The following is a 24,112-nucleotide window of genomic DNA, read 5'->3' on the forward strand; positions in this document are numbered from 1 at the left end:
GACTGTTATGGCAAGAAAGACTGAGGAAATGACAATCGGCTGTCTCCTTTTGTATCGGACGCCCTGATGTCCTTTACAACCGATGACAACCAATGTCATTTTTACATACCTTTGGTATTCTGGCTGACTGAAGACTACCGGGAGCCGGATAACCCATTTGTTAAGACTGCAACAGTGAATACACTCGAACATCTACATTTATGGTAAATGTACATGACTGTACTTTCTCCCCATGGCAACATGAGTATTCTTTGTGTGCTCTTATTTTCCTGTCACTTCCCAAAAACGTGATGGCATTCTGGTTTCCTATCACCTTCCAAAATATGTTGAATGATTATATTAAATTGCTCTTACATTTATATTGAACATTTGCATTTTGTAGATTGGTTCAGCAATCTACTACATAACTCAATTAAATGTTCAAATGAAAATAAAATAAATTAAATAGCTTTTGCAGTTCATTCAGAAGATAGTACAATACGAGGAAAAGTGAATTACATCATAAATGCAAAAACTCTCCCAGTACAGAGGCACTAAGGGGTGTTGGCTAATATTTGGTAAGAGTTATAAAAAAAATTGCCAGAGTATCCTGTTATCCTTTATGTGGACAAGTACACAAATTGACATTCATAATCAATAATGTACATGAATCATGATCAGGATACAGTTTTATATGTTGTTTCCTTCTTTGGCAGCTATCAGAGAAGCTGAAGAAAAAGCAAGAAAGGTAGGTCTTTTTTGTATAAACATTAGTTCTGTATTTTAAAGTTGTTTAGTCTGTGTATGTTTCTAGTGTAGTCTGTGCAAAAGGTGCTACTTTTCAAGACTGCATATGAAGAAAATTTTAAGTGAACAATATTTCTTCTTCTGTATGCTTGTGTGTGTGTGTGTGTGTGTGTGTGTGTGTGTGTGTGTGTGTGTGTGTTTGGCTAAGTGTTTAATTTGCTCTAAAATACGTCATGATATAGCAAGTTATTCCAAGATTAGACATCATCTCTGAGTCATCTTTATGAAATGTGGGTTGGAACCACTTGTATCCTGATTAAGAATGTCTGGTTGTATGTTAAATTCTATTCCTATTTCATTTATTGCTAATTTACTATCTTCAGCAGGGAACGTGACTAGGAACACATGTTCATCATAGACTCATTGCTGCAGTAGCCTTCACATTTAGGAAATTTGAGCTGAAGACTCTGTGGTTAGCATGTCTTCCAGAGCTCAACACCTATCTGCTTTGATGCCAGGCAGCATACCCCTCAGCTGCTTTTCTCAAGAATCCTTGACAACTCCAAAATTAATGGGAGTAATGGTTTGCAATATCATAGATGGGTTCATAAATTAGTGTTTTAAGTGATCTTTCAGTTTTACCTATATAATATGCTAGACATTGATGACACTTTGCTAAGTAAACAACCTTGGATGTATTACAGTTACCTTTTAGAAAGGTAACATGACTTTTAAGAAAGTTGTCCAGTGTAAGGGTTTGCAGCTTTGTAATTTTTGAACGTCTTATTTGGAGGAGTATCTATGAAATTGCAAACCAAAAATAAACCAATGCATTATATAAATGTTCTATAGGCCGTTCTGGTTTTTAAAAGTTTTTCTTTGGGATTTTAGAAATTATCAGCATTAATCTGGAGGGGTGACTCAAGTGCCGACTTGCTTATAGAGAACTTAATGTGGCAGCTTAGACTTTGGGCTACTTTTCCTCCAGGTTTAAATGAATATGTATCGATTGCACCAGTACTTAATATTAGGGCTGACAGATTTAAATATGTTACTTTGTTTTTACCGTTGTGCTTCATGTACCAATAGATTTGCATGTTAAATGATGTTTCATGTGTTATGATGGAGGCCTGTGCCTTTAAGAAATGTTCATTTAATCATCAAGTATCCTGTGCACCTCTTTGCATCAAAACACTGGCTTTTCAGCAGTATAAGAAATGTTGGCTTGTCTGCTCATGTTATTCTGATTATTCTGATGAAGTCTCTCTGTTGAGACAAAAGTGCTCAGTCATTTTATTTTATTTATTATTTTAATAAAAATTATTTTTTTAACCAGTGATCAAATCCTCGGTGGCGTTCGTTATATTTGGATTCTAAGCTGGTTAATCAAATTTTCTTCCCCTTTCTACTTTTACTCCTATAGTGATTACTGAGGGTAAACGGTAGTATTCTGTCAGTACGTATCTGTGAGAATATCTGCAGAACTACAGCAGAGGATTAGTGTGCTCATCCATGTCCTGAGACCTCCGAGCGGGTCACTCCTCCAGAGGCAGGGCAGACTTGATCAAATTTCAGACATCCATCATCCTGCCCCAACTTGGAGTGAATGGGTCACCCATTCCTTCCCTATTCCAGGCCATCTCCCCTCAGGATCTGCTAAGGCTGGCTCAGGATTTTGTGGTATTCCTTAAAAACCTGCTGCATTCATCAGTTCAACCCTCTGTATCAGGAAACCTTGTTCAAAAAAGGGAAAAAGGAACCTTCCCCTTCTGATGACTGTGATTCTCCTGACTCCAAGGCAGATTAACTGACATATGTTTCCTGGATATCTTCCCTCTCAACCATGGCCAGGATCATGAGGACACCCTTTCCTCTGCTACACTATCGAAGGCTGTTTCATTTAGTGTTAGTTTTAGAATGATGCATGATCACTAAGTGTAAATTTAAAGAGTTATTTGATGTCCTGAAAAATGTAGGGATCTTCTGCATCTGCCAGAACCTCAGTGTTTAGCCATACTTTCAGTTATACTGTCATAGTGAGCTTAGGCATTTGTTTACAAGGCATGTCTGGAACCTGACTTCCAAACCTCTACTATCAGTAAGTCTAACTGATCTCTGATTTCTGAGGGGTTGTGGATTCCTGTAAGTACTTGTAAATACTTTTACAAAAACCCTTTTTGTGATTCAACTCTGGTGTCCCTGAATGCCAGCAAGGGGTCTAAGAGATCTGGCCAGAAGCTAACTTTCCAATGACAGGTAAAGTAAGACTGGATCCTTTTGGGAAGAAAGTCTACATCTTTGCTACCCTAGCTTGCTGGACTTTAAACTACCAAACTTATTTGTAAAATTAACAAGTCTCCCTGTTGTCTCATTTGTAGGATAAGGCTAGAGAGATTGAGAGTAAGACCTTGAGAGAAAAGATGCTGGAATTATGCCACATCTGTTCTCATGTTGCCAGGCATGCTATCAAGTGCACCTTTAATACAGTGGATGCATCATGCAGGGTGTCGGATGCTGGGTCTGTCATTCAGAGACATACCCAGCTGAGGACTTAACTCCTGCCATATTATGTTGAGACATGGCTCTTGTTTAAAACATCTTTATTAAACAAGACATATTTAAAAGTGATATACACGTGCAGCAATTGAAAACAACCCGATAATAACCTTTTTCATTGTTATTTTCATGCAGTATACATATGTCTTCTTTTAACAATTTCATTCACTCCATTATATAAATTGTTTAATTCCTAGCTTCCCTTAAAATATATGTTGTACGTTTTGTTCCAACAAATTCCATTTATTTCTGTGAGAGTTGGTTCTTACCCTTCTTAAGTATCCCACCCTCAGTTTTTTTTATCTTGTTTGCAATTTCAATGGTTCAGTTAGTTTAGAATCTGATTTCCATTTTCTAGCAATTGTTTAATTATACTTATGTATTTAATTACTTTTATTTACTGAGAAAGTCTGACTGGGCACAAATCCCATTTTCAGCTGAGTCCCAAGGCCAAAAGCATCACATAAAATACATTTTTACAATGAACAACAGTAAAAAGTAAATATTTTAAACATTACTTTGCAGCTAATTTTGAGGCATAAACAGTGAATACATTTATCATATATTTTAGAAGTTGTGTTATTATACATACGTCAAAGGCATGTTAACATGTAATAGCTAGGGATACAAGAGCAATGATAGTGCACATCAGTTCAGTGTGTATATTTACTTAAATAAGGCTGGATGTCACAAGAGCAGGAACAGAAAAATAGAGGAGATGGAATGGTATAAGCAGAAATAATTATGAAAACCTTAAGTATAAAAGTTCTGATAGTGGAGAGGTTCAGGTAATAGTGTAAATAGTAAGATGATGAAGTGATTAAGGAAGGGGATTTTAGTAAAAGAGTATTTAGGATATAGGATAGTAAGAGGAGCAGTAGTGGGGGTAAAAGAAACAGAAAAAGACTGAATAAGGCTATCCATATTCATAATTACAAACTTCCATCTTTTCTCAGTCTTTGTATTATCTTTTGTTTAGTATTTTTCCATATATCCTTAGCTGCCCTAACAGAATATTTTTAATCCATATATCTGAATATTTCAGTTTGTGAGTCTCTTATTTGCTTTGCTAAGGAGAAAGAGGACATCCCTGTCTGGTTCCTCAGGTCTGTCAGACAGAAACCCTTCTGTATTAATTATTGCCTCTTATCCTTCATATATCCTTCTAAAATCCCAGATGACTATCTTTCTCTGCATCAAGACCCACCAACAATAGTGTCATTTACTTACACTCTGCTTCCCTCTGGAAAAATGTTGTTCTATTAATAGTGTCAGATGCTTGCCTGCCCTCTACAAATCAATATTTACCCATCTCTATCACTTGGACAAAATCTTTGCCATTCTGTTAGCTAGTATAGAAATAATGACTTTATAATATTGCTTTAAAATGTAATTGCTTTATACAAAACTGTTTGAGTAATACAGCTGCTTCAGCTTCTTCAAACATAGTGCTACTGTCTCCCTTTTGAATATTTTTAAACAGACTATTCAATATCTTCTATGCCCTCTTTTCTCTTAACTTCCAAATTTCAAAGGAAAACCATATGTTCCTGGAGGCTTCCATGCTGATTGATTATACATCACCATGTCCCTTCCTGTCTTAGCTGTTTATTCATCATCCTGTAACATTGGATAGGTAATGCTTCTGTAAATATTTCCATTTGTTCCTTTTCTTGGTTTCCCCATTCCTCTGCTTTATACAGATTTGTACAGAGTTTCCAAAAGATCTCTATACTTCAAATGGTTCTCTGGGTAATTTTCTTGTCGTAGGCTCCCAACTTTTCAACAACCCTTTTTGCTTTCTATTTCCCAAGTTTTTGTGCTGTGAATTGGTCAAAATACTAGCTTAACAGCATCATTTCAAAACTCATACATATTATTGAAATACTCCTTTATTTTCTCTTTAACATTCAGCAGTTGCTGCTCTTTTTGATCTGTGAGATCCCCTTCCTCTGCAGTTTGTTAACCTTTGTCAATCCCTATAACTCTTTACTGCTTTCTCTTATTTCTGGCATATCTCTAAACTCTATTTATTCCACTCTGTAACTATCCACTCTGAAAAAAAATTGTCTTCCTTAATGATTGTCAAATAATTTATGTTACCCATTCCTTAATTTACTTCCATTGAAAAGGGCTAGTGTCTTATTTTTACTTTATTACCTTGCATCTTTGTCTTAATCTTTATTGAGCCATAATCGAAAATAGTTATTAAATGTGTTTCATAGCTTTCAGTTAAATATCCAGGCTTCTCTGAAGTGCAATTTCTATCCAGTCTAGCTCATTAATTGTACTTTGGGGAATAGTAGGTACATTCTGAGTTCCTGCTGTTGAATATATATCTTCATTTCAAGTTTTCTCTGTATTTCTTCAGACATTGACCTTATTTTATTATTTTCCCTTCTAGAGACCCTTAATACATCCTCACTTTGCCAAATCAGGTTCAGTCCCCCACCCATAAAATAATCCCTGTTGAAAGCTTATTTCTCCCTAGATTATCTTAAATTTCATAATAGTAGCTTTATGTGGAATACAATTGTCAGTGTAATCCTCGTTCCCTGACAATGACCTCTTATTACAACAAATGTACCACTATTGTCTTTTCCGTGTTAGAACTTTTTTAGCAATCAGTATTATCCCCCCTTTTTATTTTGTCTGATATTCTGCTTAATATCCTTTATGAAATCATTTTTTTGCTAAATTCTAGTGTTCATTTTCATCCAGAAGTGTCTCCTGTAACATTGCTATTTGTACCCTACACTTCTTAATATAATTCTGTACTCTGTTTTTGTCTATACCTGCAACACCATTTGCATTTCATGTTAATATTGAAGAGAAAGCCATTCTGATAAAAAGCTATTGCTTTCACATACTCTGCATGGCCATTTGTTTGAATATATGATGTTAAGTTGTCCATCTCGCTTTCATTCTTGCTGGATGGGTTCGGAGCCGATCCTCGGCTCCGACTCGGCCAATACTAAAGCTCGAGAGCTAATTCCACCGGCTCGAGGCTCCCCTATATCCCACAATGCTAGGCGGTAACTACCCAGATCTCGTTTGCTGCTTAGCTGACGAGGTGCTTTTCTACCGGCTCTGGCAGGTTAGTCAAAGATTTAATTCTAAAATCTTCAATCTTAGACCCCTAGTACTCTTTTTTTTCACTAAAACCTTTAGTTTTAAATACCCCTTTATCCTGGTTCGACAACTTTGTTGCCCTTAATTCCTTCTTTTATTTACCACTTTAGTTTTAGGCCTTAGGCCCCTTCTAGTCCCCTTGTGTGACTGGTATTTTATTTTTAATTAAGGCCTGTGTGTGTGTGTTTTTCTTGGACCTTTTATTATGTCTAAGGAATCGAAGGTCTCAGGCTTTAAGAAGTGTGACTCGTGCTGTCAGAAAATGTCTCTGACAGACGGTCACACTTCTTGTGTGTATTGCCTGGGACCTTTGCACCTGCAGGACTCTTGTGCTGTTTGCCATGGTTTTAGCCCTAGAGTCCTGCAGGAATGCAAGAATAAATTAAATCTTGCATGGCTTATTAAAGCCTGAAGGCCCCCCGACTCAGTCTGTGTCGGGGAAGCCTTCTAAAACTTCCAAACAGTCGGCTCCGGTTTCTGAGTCGACTTCTGGAAAGGTAAAGTCTGCTTCGACATCGGCTCCGGCCGGAGCTGATGTTTCCAAGCCTCATACTGTTACCTCAGCTCCGGCTGGAGCCGAGGTTGATAAAACTCCGTTGGCTCCAATACTCTTATCGGAGCAACATTCTAGGAAGAGATCTAGATCCCCCTCTATCGGCTCCGTGCACTCGGTGCCAGGATCCCCTCTTCTTTCTGAACGGAGCCATAAAACACATTACTCACGGTCTTCCAGGCTATCTGACCACGATTTGCAAAGGGTAGTGAGTAGACTTCTCAAGTCCGAGGCACTGGCCCAAATGCTGCATAGCCCGACTCAGCAGTCAGTGGCTATTTCCGTTCCCCAATATATTCCTCCTCTGACTCCTTTGAGTTCGGAGCCAGGGCTTGTCGGAGCCATGACTGTCGGTGCGTCGGATCCGATACCTTCCCTTTCGGCTCCGTCGTCTGCTCCGATCTCCTCCTTGGAGGGATCTCTGCGCCGAGCTTCCCTCGTCGGCTCCGAGGGGGCGAGTGGCATCGGACCCTTGTCCGACCCCTCTCTCCCTCTCGGGGCTTCGCCGCTGGTAAGTTCGGCTCCGACATTGGCTTCGGAGCTGTCCTTGTCGGTGCCGGGGGGGTCCTTGTCTCTTCGGAGCGGGGACCTCCGGCCTTGCCTGACAGGGGTGCCTTCGAGGTTATGCGGAGCGTGCTAGAACCAGGGTCTGCCCCACAGTCGGCTCCGTCAGCCCCTCCATCTACAGTGCCTGCGGTGATTTCTACCCACCCCCTTGCATTAGACCACAGAGAGCCAACTCCTCAAGTTTCCCCATTGGGAATTTCCTCCTCTTCCGAGGCCTCTCCTGACCCGGTAGGAGATCCCCTAGGAAGAGGCAGTGCAAGAGGAAGCACATTGACTCCCCTGAGTCTATCACCTCTGACACTGACTTAGAGGAATCTGAAGGTTCCCCTCGATCCCTCTCTGAGGATGTCTCCTTTGCTGACATCCTTGAGATCCTGAAACAGAGGGGGAACTGGCCAGCCCTTAACCCTTCGGAGGATGAGTCAGTGTATCTTGAGGCGTTTGGCTCTCGCCCTTCTACCTCCTGGGTGTCCCCTCCCTTTGACCCCCTTATGGAAGTGGTGGCAAGGAAGGCCTGGACGACTCCTGATTCAGTGGAACCCACCCCGAGGAGGCCATCTAAATTTATTACTGCCCCTAGAGATAAAGATTTTTTATCCAAAGGTGTCCTCGTTGATGCCATGGTGGTGGCTGCGGCCACTAAGAAGGAGTTAGCCGATCCTTCGGTTCCTGTCCATCCTCCTAATAAGGAATCTAGGACCATGGACAGGTACGGCAAGCGGATGTTCTCATCAGCGACCTTTTCAATGTGGTCGCTGAACTACTTATGCCACTTCACTCGTCTCCAGAGAGATTTACTCAAGGATATGGGTGAAGTGATAAAGGATCCTACAGCTGAGGGGTTTCAAAACAGAATGAACTCCCAGTTGGCAACCCTGAATTCCATCGTTAACTCCTCCATGCGGCTTGTCTCATATGCTGCGGATGGGGCGAGTAGAGCCGCAGGCACAGGTGTTGCCTTACGACGTCACGCCTGGATGCGGCTGTGCAACTTTGCGGACCCTTTCAAGGCGTCCTTCACCAATTCTCCCTTTGATGGATTATCCTTGTTTGGTCCACAGGTGAAGGATACATTGACCAGGTGTGAGGTAGAAGGTAAGACTCTCTCTGCCGTAGGAGTCCATTTTTCTACTCCTTCTAGACCCTATCCCAAAGGTCAGAGGGGAGGAAAGATGTGGTTCCATAAACAATCCCAGGGAGTCTCATCTGACGCACAAGGTCGATTCCCCTCTAGAGGCAGAGGAGGGAATAATAATAAATGCTGCCCTAGAGGCAGAGGAGGTCCGTAAAACCAGGGTAGCAGAGAAATGTTCTCTGATAAACCCTTTCAGCATCCCTGAGGGGCTGCCCGGCTGTCCGCCTTCAGAGGCAGTCGGGGGAAGGTTATCCCTGTACCCAAAAGCCTGGCTTTCCCTTACTTAAGACAAATGGGTACAGTCAATCATATCCGAGGGTTACAAAATTCCCTTTATTTACATCCCATCCCAACCCAAATGATCCCTTCCAGACGTTCCACCCAGTCTAAGGGAACAAGCAGCATTAGAAATTTCAAAGCTGCTATCAAAAAGAGCTATCCAATCAGTCCCAGCAGACCAGCAAGGATCCGGAATCTACTCCAAATTATTTTTGGTACCAAAGAAAACAGGGGACTGGAGACCCATACTGGATCTCAGCTACTTAAACAAGTATGTCAGGAAAACAAAATTCCGGATGGTCACGCTACAGTCCATTCTACCCTTCTTGGGTCAGGACAATTGGATGTGCTCGATAGATTTTCAGGACGCGTACTACCACATCAAGATGAACAGACGCTCCAGGAGATATCTCCGCTTCAGGCTGGGAGCCAGTCACTACCAGTTCAGGGCCCTGCCCTTTGGTCTCACTACAGCCCCCCGTGTGTTTACCAAATGCATGGCAGTGGTCACGGCTCACTTGAGACTTCAAGGATTCCAGGTGTTTCCATATTTAGACGACTGGCTCCTTACCACCACCACCAGACATCAGCTTCTTTTATCCAGGGATTTCACCATCCAATCTTGCCAAGCTCTAGGCATTTCAATAAATTTCGAAAAATCTGCCTTGTCGCCTTGTCAATCTATTACCTTTATAGGCACCACCTTAGACACACTCAATCTTTCAGCCAGACTCACAGAGCAGAGAGTGTCAGACATTCGAAAACAAGTTTCCCTTCTCTTACAATGCAACAAAGTCAAAGCCAGACTAGTTTTGAAGGTGTTAGGACTCATGGCAGCAGCTATTCCCCTTCTCCCCTTAGCTCGCTTCCACATGAAGATCCTCCAATGGATGCTGTTTACTCAGTGGTCCTTTCAACAGCTCCCGATGTCCCATACCATATTGATAACTCAATCATGCAAGAATCAACTGTCTTGGTGGATCACATCACCTCAAGTTCTCCGAGGAAGACCCTTCACTCTCCCCCCCCAGTCGCCACGTTGACAACAGACGCCTCCCTGATCGGGTGGGGGGGCATTATCAGGGCAGGACAGTCCAAGGCACGTGGCAACCTTTCGAGTGCCACTTGCACATAAACGTCTTAGAGATGAGAGCAGTGCTTTTAGCGTTGCAAGCCCTTCACGACTCTCTTCCCACTGGGACGATTGCAATTCAGACGGACAACATGTCCGTAGTGTGGTACATCAACAAACAAGGTGGAACAAGATCATACCCTTTATGTCGAGAGGCACTCAGACTTTGGCAATGGGCGATCTCTTCTCAGCATTTTCTGATAGCAACGCACATTCCTGGGAAATCCAACGTTATTGCAGACAAGTTGAGCAGGGCAATTCTAATGCCCCATGAGTGGTCTCTAAAGAAATCAGTTCTAGAAGAAGTATTCCTAAGATGGGGCCAGCCTTGCTGCAATCTTTTTGCTACTCCCCAAAACAGCAAGTGTCATGACTTCTTCACTCTCTTCCCGTTACCAGGCCATCCCACCAGAGACGCTCTAGTCCACGATTGGCCCCGGGGACTTCTATATGCCTTTCCCCCCTTTCCACTGATATCTCAACTAATTCAGAAAGCCATCACTTTGAGAGTGACAATGATCCTCATTGCCCCTTACTGGCCTCGACAGATATGGTTTCCGTTTCTTCATCGTTACCTTTTGGAGCAGCCTTGGCATCTGGACCCAGTACCAGATCTGTTAACCCCCATTCGGGCCAGCTGCACCAATCTCTGCCTTCTCTAAACCTCACAGCGTGGTTTCTCCGATTCCAACCTTAGCCAGGCTTCCCTCAATATCTTGCTCAGTCCGAGATATCTTGATAGCCTCTCATAAATCTTCTACCCGGAAGATTTATAGTAGCAAATGGAAACGCTTCTCTTTTTGGGCAACATCAAAAAACATAGATCCCTTTACTGCACCTATCCAGTCTATTCTAAACTTTCTAGCAGAACTCTTTCATTTAGGATCATCTGCATCTACCATTAGAGTTCAATTGGCTGCCATATCTAATTTTCATGTTGGTGTCTCTGAGTCTAGCATCATGGCTCACAAACTCTGTAAAGCCTTTTTAAGGGGTGTATTACTTCTTAAACCTCCAATCAAAGATCTCCCACCTCAATGGGATTTGAACTTGGTTCTGGCATCCTTAATCCTTCCCCCCTTCGAACCGGTGGCTTCATGTTCTCTGAAGTTGCTTTCTTGGAAGACACTTTTTCTGGTAGCTATAACTTCAGCGAGAAGGGTATCTGAACTCCATGCTCTGTGCAGTCGTCCTCCTTACTTAGTGTTTCACAAAGATAGGGTATCCCTCCGTACTAATCCATCCTTTTTACCTAAAGTTTCCTCTCAAGTAAACCTAAACCAAATTATTGATCTCCCTGTCTTTTTCCCTAACTATTCAAACAGGTCGGAACAAAAGCTGCATTTTTTGGATGTTCATCGCCAACTTCGATATTACTTAGACAGGACTAAACAATTCAGGAAATCTGATCAATTGTTTCTGTCATATGCGGAAGGAAAATTGGGCCTTCCTGTTACTTAAGTATCCCTCTCTAGATGGCTCACCTCTACAGTTACCTTCATCTATGAGATCAGACATCAAAAACTACCCTCAAGACCTAGAGCTCATTCAACTAGGGCATAAGCTATATCCGTAGCTTTTCAGGATAGGCTGCCAATAGATTCCATTTGTGCAGCAGCCACCTGGGCTTCTCCTCATACCTTCATTTCACATTACAAATTGGACATGGTTTCCAGAAGCCACTGTTCTCAAGAGTCTGTTCCGATAGGCCACCCGGGATAAGGTGCTAGGGACGCGGTCCCATCCAGCAAGAATGAAGGCGAGATGGACAACTTAACATTAAGAAGTTATGTACCTACCATAACGTTCCATGTTAGTTGTCTTCTTCTCCTTTCTTCTTGCCCCACCCTCCTTCCCCCAAGCCTGGACAGACCGACAGGAATTCAGTTTGTGTTCTTCCTCTGGAAGTCGTCATTCCCACATGTTCTTCCACCTCCTTTTCTCCTTTCTTAGGTCTGCGATACCTTTCACGCAGGTTGTTTTGAGGTGGGTTTCCCTTCTCCATTCTATGGAGACTAGGGTTGCTTGGTATAGCTATCAAACGAGATCTGAGTAGTTACTGCCTAGCATTGTGGGATATAGGGGAGCCTCAAGCCGGTGGAATTAGCTCTCGAGCTTTAGTATTGGCTGAGTCGGAGCCGAGGATCAGCTCCGAACCCATCCAGCAAGAAAGAAGGCGAGAAGAAGACAACTAACATGGAACATTATGGTAGGTACATAACTTATTTCCAACTTACATGCACATGTTAATGCTTGGGAGGCTAGTCTTTGTATGCAGTTGCTACTTCTCATCTCTGTTTGAACCCATGTCACATTTTCCTACTTATACTTCATTAAAGACATTCAGGAAACAACAACAACAACAACACAAAAACATTTTTAAACCCCAACCACTTTTAACTGACAGCAAACACAAAACTGTGTACACTTGCCCAAAAAGGGAATATACAAACCCATCTGCACCCATAGGCTTTACCTGTTCTAAAGTTAGGTTTAATCATGCTGAAAGTGCATGCTAGAACCAGATGTTCATCGTGCATACAGCTGCAGTCATTACAGATGGGTTATCCTGCCATCAGGCGGGTCCTCGGTCGGCCGAATTCCAAAGTCTAGGTCCGGCGTCGGTTGTCGTCGCTTCTTCCCTGACGTCAGTGTGGCAGGGGTATAAAAGATGCAGCTGACACCATTTTCTTCAGTCTTTCTTGCTGCGTGGTGCCCGAAGCAGAAGCAGTTCGCAAGTGCCGGTCGGCCAGCTCCTGAGATTTACAAAAGTATTTCAGCCGAAGTCTTCTTGAAAGCTAAGTACCCCGTTGGGGAAACTTTTCTTGCCTCAGACCGATGTCAGACAAAGTTAATAATTGCATTTCATGTGGGAAGCAAATACCGCATAAGGATTTCCACTCTTTCTGTATATCTTGCTTAGGCCCAGACCACGACGTCTCGGCCTGCCGTTTTTTTGCTAGATTCAACAAGCGCACTATTAAGCATTGGGCGGAGTTCGCCCTTCACTTTTTTGGCAAAAAATTTAATTATATTATGTCGTCGGATACTCCGACTCCAGTTTTGAGCAAAAGACGCAAAGATAAGGACCGACATACGAGGTTCACACCGTCTACTGAGACCACGCTAAGGCCGACTACCGGTTCTCCGGTACTCAGCGAGGCACCTACGCAGCCTCTGAGTACCGATGACACTACATTACCGGTGTCTTCAGTACCCGAGGTCGCAGGCTCCTCAGCCCCCATTCCTACTACAGATACCAACGCCACTCCTGGCGGGGAAACTCAGAATTTAGACAGGCCTGCCATTTCTCAAGGGGTTTTCAGGCCTTCCTCCTCCTCTATTAAAGCCTTCACTAAATCTAAAGCAGCCATGAAAACCAAAAAACAGGTTCCTCAGACCCCCTCTCAAGGCACCATGCCTAACAAACAGATGCTTAACATGGCTGAGGATTTGATTACTCTTATCAGGGGTTCTCAACCCCCCCTCTGACAAAAGGCCCAGATTGGAGGAAGACTACCCTTCCTCAGATCAAGCTTCTATTACCTCAGAACTATCTGAGGACCAGGTTTATGCCTATTCTCCATTCGAAGACTCTGATGCAGAGGAGTCTATTCCCTCTGTCTCCCCCCCTGAGGACTACTCTTTTGGGGAAACCCTGCATACATTGAGGGAACACTTTCACTGGGAAGGCCAAGATTACTCAGATTCCAAGAAAAGGCTCAGGGAATTTCTTCTGCTCCCCCAGCATAGGCCCCTGGCTATCCCTCCTGTTTTAGATATATTGGATGATGTGTACACAGAAGCCAGCCTTAATCCAGATTCTTTGCCTCCAGCTCCTGTTAAACCAGACAGGTATTACCGGGTTCCAGATTCTCACCAGTTCCTATATAAAAGCCATACTGCTGACCCAGAAACTATTTCACAGGGTCTCAAGGGAATTAAGGCCTTTACTGCTAAAAACCCATTACCTTCAGATAGAGATTCCAGAGCTTTAGAAAGGTGGGGGAAAAAGGTGTACACCTCGGCCACTTTAACCATGAGGGCATTAAACTGTCAGTTTTATATGTTAAAGTATCAACAGTTTTTGATATCTCAGCTGAAAAGCAAGATGACACAACCAGAACCAGATTTAAAAGAGTTGCAGGATTTGTTGCATGGTGCAGAGCAAGTGGGTAAACATACCTTGCAGTGTGGTTTTGATGCTTTAGAGGCCTCATGTAGAGCTGCTGTTACGGGGTCTGTTATACGTAGGCATGCTTGGCTCAAAGAACAAACCTTACCAGATTATGTCAAAGCTAAATTATTAGATGCACCTCTTCAAAAAGATGTATTGTTTGGTGTAAAAGCTGAGGAGGTACTAAAGAAAATGGAGGAAAAAGCGAAATCAATGCAAACAGTGAAAGATTTCCTGCAGGTACAACCTCCACATTTCAGCAGAAACTGGCCTTCAAAAAATTGGTCCTTTCCAGCCACGGACAGACCTCAAAGGGGCAGATACAGAAGCCCAAGGGGTAGAGGGCAATCTCAAGGATCTTTCAGAGCCAGACAGTGGCAAGCACCAACCCCAAGAGGTGGAGAAGATAGATCACAGTCTTTTAGAAAACAGACACAATGACTTCCCCCTACACCTGCCAAGCAAAGCTTTAATGGCAGCACCTTTGGGCAGAAAACTGACATTATTCTCAAAAAATTGGCATATTGTTACAAAAGACAAATGGATTCTGGACATTATAGACAGAGGCTACAGGTTCCACTTTCACACCCTTCCAAAAATGAGAGGCATGCCAAACCTGCCACAAAATCAAAGGGCAGAGGCACAAAAACAAATTTCAGCTCTCATGGACATGAAAGCAATTCAAGAGGTACCTGCAAAAGAACAAGGTCAAGGGTTTTATTCCAGACTATTCCTGGTACCAAGAAAGACAAATATTGGAGACCTATCCATCCAAAACACATATCTACAGGTGCCAAAATTCAAGATGCTGACATTACAGCAGCTTCTTCCCATGCTGGGCAAGGAGTCTTGGCTGGTAACACTGGACCTCAAGGAGGCATACCTGCATGTCCCTATCAGACAAGATTGCAGAAGATACCTCAGATTTCTTGCAGGTTCAACCCATTACCAATTCTCTGCATTGCCCTTTGGCTTATCTACTGCACCCAGAATGTTTACAAAATGCCTGGCATCAGTAATCGCCTTCTGCAGACTACAAGGGATACAAATCTACCCATATCTGGACGACTGCCTGATCCAAGCAGACAGCAAGGACATACTACTGCAGCACCTGGCATTTGTAATAAAACTGTTGAACTTCCTGGGATACACAGTCAACAAAAAGAAATAAAAACTAATACCCTCTCAGCAAATAATTTTCCTGGGTGCCAGCTTGAATACAACCACCCAGATGGCCTACCTCACGTCAGACAAACAAGGGCAACTGTCTCAATACTTCAGAAAAATGGCAACTTTCACCAGGCTAACTGCAAGGAAAGTCCTGCAGGCTCTGGGATTCATGGCATCTTGCATCCTACTAATCCCATGTGCAAAGCTGCATATGAGGAAACTTCAGTGGTACCTAAAAAACTTATGGTCTCAACACAGCCACAGCTTGGAAGCAATTATACCAGTCATTCCATGCCTTCAAAAGGAATTTTTGTGGTGGGCTCAAGCTTGCCAAAGAAACACAGCTCTTCCTTTCTGTGTACCTCAAGCAACTCAAATCATCACAACAGACGCCTCAGACTACGCCTGGGGAGCACACATGACAGATCAGTGCAGTCAGGGAGAATGGACCCGAAAAGAGAAGCACCTTCACATCAACCAAAAGGAAATGTTAGCCGTGCAAAATGCTATTATGACTACTGCATCCAGGCCAGCTATTGATAAGGACAGACAACACCACAGTGATGTGGTACATAATCAAAAGGGGGGAACTCATTCATACCCCCTGTGCAGGCAAGCCATGACCCTATGGAGCACAGCACTGGAATTGCAAATTCAACTACAGGCACAATTCCTGCCATTGAAGGAAAACACACTGGCAGACAACCTAAGCAGAAATATGACAGATTCACACGAATGGAAGTTGCATCTTCAAGTTTTCACAAAGATAACTCAGGCATGGGGACAGCCAGACATAGATCTCTTTGCTACCCACAGAAATTGCCAGTTGAAAAAATTTTGTTCAAGGACCTATCATCCACAGGCCTGGAAAGTGGACGCACTTTCCTTCAAGTGGACAACATTGACAGTCTATGCCTTCCCGCCTCTTCCTCTGCTGCCCAAAGTTCTATTAAAAGCCAGAGCAGAGAGGCCGAAAATGATTCTCATTGCTCCAGACTGGCCAAGGCAACACTGGTATCCGCTCCTGAAGAGCCTGACACATTCCCCACCATGGATCCTACCTCTAGTCCCTCTTCTGTTGTCCCAGCACAACTGCAAAACCCTTCACAGCCAACTCAAAACCCTAAATCTAGCTGCATGGAGAATTCCTTGATTTCCCAACAGATTCTCCTCTCCAAGGAGGTGCAGGATGTCATCTTGGAGGCCAGAAGTCCTTCTACTAGAAAAGCCTACTCCGCCAAATGAAAACGATTTTGTGCCTGGAATCAAGAAATATTTTATAATAATATTCTATTTATTTAGTTTATGGACTGTTTTTGAATAGAATTTATAAATTTCGAATTATGTGCACATACACATATTTATAAACACAAATCAAATTTTATTTATCTTTTGCAATTTGTAAGGGTGTTTTAAGAACGAGTTGCGTTGTGTGTTCTTCTTTTTTCAAAAGGGTTCTGACATTAATGACATCGAGTCAGTACTTCCTACTGATAGGTTTGTTACAAAGGGCGGGATTTTTTGAACTTATATTAGCTGGTTGGTCAACAAATTGTTTTGACACTCTGATGATGCCTGACTTCCTTTCAGGTGAAAGCGCTTAGTGTTTTACGCTGTTAATGTATTTTATCATATTTTATTTTTTCATCTGAATTAAACGTTTTTAAACTTGTTCATATTTGCGCTGGAGTTTTTTCAACTGGCCATTACTTGGAGCTGCATTGGAATACTTATTGGTTTGCTGGTGTTTTTCATTCTGTATTGCATGTTTGCATAACTTTATGTTTTGCCTTCCTTCTGGGGGCACCTGACATCTGGGGCAAGAAAAACTGAAGAAAATGGCGTTGGCTGCCTCTTTTATACCCCTGCCGCACTGACGTCAGGGAAGAAGCGAAGACAACCGACGCCGGACCTAGACTTTGGAATTCGGCTGACTGAGGACCCGCCTGACGGCAGGATAACCCATCGGTAATGACTGCAGCTGTATGAGCACTCGAACATCTACATTTATGGTAGGTACAAAACTGTACTTTTTCCTTCTTGCACCAATACCATCTGACCTTGTCCTCTCTCTCTGCTTCCCTCTTATATCTGAAAAACAACTTGAATGCTTTCAGTAAACTAACTTTTGTCTAAAAACGCACTAGCTACACTTAAATGAATAAATTATGCATCATTATACTTGCATATATTAAAGTACTAATGCTGTGGTGGATACACCTGCTTATAAAAATATTAATTTCTCACAGTTTCATTCTTCATTTATTTTTACTGAACTGCATGCCAGTTCTGCTTTAAATGGATGACTCAGCTGTTCAGTCCTTTTTTTATTAATTGCTTGTGCCTCAAGACTCATCATCTCTAACTGGAAGCATTAGCCTTTGATAATGACGATGGGGAAAAGAGATAATAGATTTACAAATGTAAGAGAAGACTTGGGTAGAGATCATTCAGAGCACAGTGGCCAGACCTCTTATGGTTAATTTATTGCACGTGTTTTGTTCCTTATTGTTAGTGGGGGAAACAAGTACTAACAGAAAATATAAACACTTTTCAAATGTTAGAAAACCACTTTTTTGGTTTCCATTTTCTAGCCTATTTGTTGTTATTTTCTTGTAATTTGAATGCAATTAATTCACATTTTCTGTCTTATTTTATAACTAATTTGCATGAATGCAACTTTTATTTGTATAACTGGAGCTTTTCTCCTCAGGCCTCAGCTGAGAAAGGGCTGTTGCTCATTCGGACTAACCCGGTCAACAAATATCAAAATAAGTAAATAGCCTATTTGAATAAAAAATTCCTGTGTCTGCAATGTAAACTAAGAATATTAATCTAGCTTTCTACCTGTGTAAAAATTGGGGGACATTGTTGTATTTTAATGCAAATATAATGTGATCAGTACAGTTTTACACCCTAGTAGCACAATATCACAACATTATATTGCTTATATCCAGCCTTTATGTGTTAAAATGTAAAGCCTGCATACATTGTGGTCAAGAAAAAACACATTCTTACTTTAATATTGCTAGCATAAACTATAATCACCGATAACAGTCCCCACCTCACATTTAAAATGCATCTGCGTCCTATATAGAAGGGCTTTACAATATAGCATGCAATTTACTTCAGGAAATGTATTATACAAATATTACCAACAACAAAAAAAAATTTGTTTTGCTTACAGTTGCATCTTCAGTCCCTTCATTGTCCTTCTAAATATTAATGACAAAGTGGGAATTATGCTTTTGATTCTTCCCTCAAATTTAACACAGCAAACAAACTTCCAGTCTTTTTCAGGCGCTTCTTGTAGAAGCTCAGTTTCCATGTCTAAACTTAATTTAATGAGAATGATACTTTACATTATTTCCATGTATTCACTAATTTCACATTATTGCAGTTTTTTCCTTATTTTGATCTCCCAACTCTGGTCTCTGGTTCAGGTCCAAGGTACTCCTTATTTTTCAGTCAATTCCTATGCTTTTTTTTCTGTCACTAAGTGACTTTCCCTTTGGAATAAAGGCAAAGGCTTCACTGGCGTGTTTTCTCTGTGGGCTTTGGCATTTTCAGATGAATGAGAACCAGAGTCCCCTTCAGCTTGCTGGTTCACTCTTTGATAACTAAAGCTTTATATTTCCTCTAAGCCTGTTCTACATCCAGAAATGTCTTTGATCCTCCAGGAAAAGATATTCTAAAGATTGACAGATATATAGAAGCATTAATCTCACACCTGTCTCTCGACATTTCCTTATTGCAGGGACAAACTTGCTCATTTTTTCTCTCAATTTTTAATACTTTCCCTTCCGTCAGAGTTTTATCATGAGCATTACTTTCTGCTGGCATGACTGCATCTTTCCCAATATTAGTCTTGGCTGCTTTTTTAATTAATAAATCCAGCTGTGGAGTACCAGTCCACTTGCTTATTTGTACTTTCATAAAATTAATGCAGTCTGTTCTTTTTTCTCTGGTACAGCAAAAAATGTCAGGTTAGGTCTTCTAACTGTACTATTTTTTAAACAGTTATTATTGAGAAGCCTCATTCTTAGCCAGTCTTTCCTTCAGGGTAACATTTATTTTTTGTAGCTTTATCAGCTGACCTGAATAGCTTCTTAAAGTATCTTTAGGGCCATTTGTCATTGTTTTTTGTGTGTTCTTCCAACATCTTACTTATTCTAAACACCTCTGAGTGCATTTGATGTATTTTCCTCTACATTTCTAGAAACCATCTCCTGTACCAGAGGTGAAATCTGAACTGCCTTTTGCTGAACAGCTGCGAGTCTTTCTAACCAAAGTTTTTTTTTCCTCCTTTTCTGGCTCTTTCTCCTAATTTCTCCAGATTTCTTCTCTGTTGATATCCAGGCAGCATAGTTATTTAAGAGTCACTGAATTTTACCTAACCTGTTAACTTATACTGGCCTTTTTACAGTACTTTCATTTTTCACACTGGGAGAGCTGTAATTAACATACTTTTCAGGAAGCAGGTCTATTTGACCCTGAACTGTTCAATCCAAATGCATTTCTATACAATTTCATGTGTAAATATATATGTATTGTATATGTGATTTTTTAGTGGGCAGTTCGACCCCAGACTATTTGTCCCCAAATATATTCTTTATCATTGTTATTAATTAATCAATTATTCAACAGTAACTCTGTTAATTTTTCATTGTAAATATATTTTTATTAATATTTTTATTTTGTTTAATAATTACATTGGTTAGTATAAATATAACATTTACATCTTTAACATATAACTAGTGTTATGTTTTAACATACTATGACTACTGTTACTTTATAACATACTTTATAACATATGTTTTCCATCAGTTAAATATTTTTTTTTATTTTATATTATGTTGCTATGTTAACTAATCTATGTTTTCCATCAGTTAAATATATTTTTTTATTTTATATTATGTTGCTATGTTAACTAATCTATTATCTACTATAAATAATTTCTTTAAAATTTAATGAAATCAAATTTTTTCTTCAGGTTAATATGCCTTCTTAATTTTTCATTTATCCTATTAAGAAATTGTGTGCTACTCCTCGTAGGTATTCCAAATTTGTTCTATTAGCATAATCTCTTGCTAATGTTAAAAGTCTGCTATCATTTGTTTGATAAGTCTTTCTTTTTTTTTTTGGTTGTTCTGCTCCGCTGATAAATGCCTCGTAATCTTGATCTCTTCCACATTGGATTTTTCTAATGGAATGCCATCTATAAATCACCAAATTGTTGAATGATCTACTCCAAATTCTGTTTGCATTTTTCTGTGAGTAGCTTCTACATAGTTGTTTGTTTGGTGTTCTCCGTTTTAAGGTTCTGTTATACACTGACCATATTTTAGGTGGAAATATTGGATTTTTTCTTGTTCCTCTGCAATTTGGTCGTCCAATATAGTTATCTTCAAACCAGTTCAGTACCGGTTGCAGTGCTTCTGGTCTCTGCTAAATCATCTGTAGCATTCTCTATTTCATTCAGTGGTAAGAAGGCGAGTGCTGGAATCATTCTTGCTTTTAGTGCAAATTCACTATCTGTATTGTACTGGCCTAGCAGTCCTTCATGTGATATCATCTTTTGAATGTTTTTTACTAGGTGGAAAACGCATCCATGGATTTCTGTTGTTGGATATGCTTTTTTTATAACATTTAATACTGCTATTTCGTAGTCTGATATTGAATTTGGTTTGAGGTTTGGCCAAATGTCCTTTATTCCTTGAAACATTCTTTCATATGTTTCTTTTCTCTTGTCTGGTAATAGACAGTAAGCTATTGGAATAATGAATCCACTTCATTCACTCATTATTACATACACCTGTGAAAATAGTTTTGGTGCTGCTTTGAATGTTCCATCTGCGAATAGTTTTTTTTATTAGATGGCTCCATGTACTTGTTGTTTCTCTCCCAAGTATTAAAATTCTTTTTTGATCTTCTTCTCCCGAGTCATACAGTAGAAAGTTTTCATTTTTTCCATATATTTTATATTTTTCTGGAACTTTTAAAGAGCATAAATCAATTGGTTGTGTTGGAGGTTTATTAACTTTTCCTCCTTTTTCTTTTTATTATTTTTTTCATTGCGTCACTATTTGGTAGTTTACCTTTCACTGCTTCTGAAGTACTTTCTATTGCAGTGTTAATGATCATTGCTGGAATTTCCATTGTGTTTTCAGCCCTTTCATTAATGGTTGTTTTTATCTTCTCCACCTCTGTTTCTGACATATCACTTCTGTGACTGTGTTCATGTAACATTCCCATTACCTCATTTGTAGGTACACCTGTATGAAGTCTGGATTTACAGTTATAGGACGTTCTTTTGTCACATCTTAAAAATTTTGATTCTCTTTTTTTATTGTGTCTTTCGGCTTTTCCCGGTTAGGGGTCGCCACAGTGGAACTCCGGTCCGCTAATGATTGGCAGCAGATTTTTACGTGCTGGCTTGCCGGACCTAACGCACAACCTTCAATGAAGGAAGGCCCATTCACGCATGTCGACACACAGAAGATGCTCTAACTGAGAAACGAATGGGCAACGTTTAACTGTGAGGCGAATTTCTATTTTTTTTTAAAATGAGAATATCTTACTATTGCCACTAGGTGGCAGTACACTAATGTATTATAATCTTTTTCTGTATGTGAGAACTTTCACAGCCCTGCTTTGAACTTCCGGATGGCATTGCCCATGCCTTCATTTGTTCCTTTTTTTTACTTGTTCATTTTCTTTTTATATTCCCAATAATTAATATTATAATATAAAACTTTCAGTTCACCATAAGTAATAAATTTCAGCTGCCTTTGTATTGCTGTGAAGCATAATGTCCGTAACAAAACACTGTCTGGTGCCAATCTTCGATCAGTGTTATATAAAGAAGCACTTACAGTATAAACTTAGCCCTGATTGCCTTTATTAAGATGTTTTCTTTAAACTGTATTACTAAAATGAATTCTAACTCTTATTATTTTAAGAGGTTTAAACTTATGCTACAGGCAAAGTAATTTAACCTCGATAAACAAGTTCTGAAAGCACTGTTATGTGACCAGGGTATAGTTCAGACATGTTAATTGGAGTGTAGCATAGTTCATCTACTAATTCGCTGCACAAAAATGCATTATTCGGTCTTTAATATCAGCTGACATGGGAAGATTTCCACTGCATATGTAGAGCAGGAGCACTAATGAACACGCTCCACTAACACAGGCATCCTGATTCAGTCAAAGATATGAAATCTTCAGGCCCTAATAGCTCAAAATTCAAAATCTTCTAGGGGATCAGATCTACTCAGTACTGCTCGGTTAAAAATAGTGTAGGTACAATGTGTGGTCAAGAAGAAAGCTAGATGTTCACAAGTAGAGACTTATCTAAAGATTGCATGCTTTAGCGAAACGCCTTGTACATGTGCCACGCATCACTCAAGCTGGTTTCCATCACTGTGCAAATTCAACTGCTCGCTTACCACTTCAGGTGGCCTGGGACTTTAAGAGATTTTGCGGTGCCAAATGCAGGACCCAGGTGAGGGTAAGTGCTTGGTAGTTTCAGAAATGAGTGATCTGTTGCCTTTCTGTTTGTATTTCTTATTTGTCTTTTGAAGCTTTCAGACTGTGCTTACAATACTTTTATTGTTTTTTTTTTGTTGCATTTGGTATTGATAGCTTTTGTGTTTTTCTACTGAGGAATTCTTTCTTGTAAGTGAAACAAACATATTTTATTCTAGTAACAGAACCGCATTTAATTTAATGCTGCTGTTCGGGTCAAATCGTCTGGGGGCGAAACAGCAGGGTCAAAATGTCCTGTACCCGCTTTTCACTGTGCTGCCATCTTTGAATTTCCATCTTTGAGCTTCCCCTCAAGGACCAGCTCCTTAATGCACCATTGAGAGGGAGACAATTTTTGGACAGAGTAAAAATTTAAGAGACTGGAGGAAAAGGAAAGACCAAGCACTGTGTGAAACAGTTGTTTTCAATCCCTTATTCTTAAGTGCAGCTTTAACTACTGTGCCAGAAGTTGTTCTTGTCACTGAAAACAAGTAAAAGGAAAATCATCAAAAGGTATAAAAAAAAAGCCAATGTAATAGTGGCAGGCTGATCAGAGAGAGGAGCCCTGGAGTCCTCAAACTGTGGGAGTTTGAGGGAGGATTTATAACACACCATTGTTGATCCCTCCTTCCTTTCTCCAAATTCCACCCCTGAATTCCTCCCCTCTGTTCACTAATCCCATGAATATCAGAGACCATGTAGAGCTCTTTGTAAAAGAGTGGCGAACAATTACACAAGGCAAATGGGTCCTGAAAATCATGGCTCAGAGATGTACATTTGGTTCCTTAAAACTTTTTTTTTCCAGGGATCCTAACAGTTACTGATGTACAAAAACAGCTAAACCCCTGATAGAAGACCTCTTGTTGCAGAGTGTCACAGAAAGAATACTAAAAAACAGGAGGGCACTACTCAACTGTGTCTTTTAGTTCCAAAAAAGGAACCATAGACACCCATTTTGGACCTGTTAATGTTAAACAGTCTATTAAAAGTGCCAGAACTCAAGATGCTAAACTTGCTTGCCCTTCTGCCTGTCCCTTTATTTTAAATTTTCATCACCACCCTTGACCTGAAAGATACTTACTCCCATTACAAACCCATAGACAGGGAGGACAGGTGTTTCATCAGACTTGATATATTCCCACTTCCAAGTCACTTC

The 24,112-nt window shown here is 40.6% G+C and overlaps 1 protein-coding gene across 3 annotated transcripts in view; it reads left to right on the plus strand.

Moving 5' to 3' along the window:
* Positions 1-24,112, plus strand: part of GRIPAP1 (GRIP1 associated protein 1) — a 2,851,684-nt gene that overhangs the window by 891,980 nt on the left and 1,935,592 nt on the right. For all 3 annotated transcript variants that reach the window (XM_044080007.1, XM_044080009.1, XM_044080008.1), the window contains exon 11: positions 696-727. In XM_044080007.1, coding sequence (XP_043935942.1) covers positions 696-727 — 32 coding nt within the window. The remainder of the gene's footprint in view (positions 1-695; positions 728-24,112) is intronic.

Source organism: Protopterus annectens, chromosome 8.part0 (assembly GCF_019279795.1).
Source record: "Protopterus annectens isolate FY-2018-M chromosome 8.part0, PAN1.0, whole genome shotgun sequence".
In the NCBI taxonomy this organism is placed as follows: Eukaryota; Metazoa; Chordata; order Ceratodontiformes; family Protopteridae; genus Protopterus; species Protopterus annectens.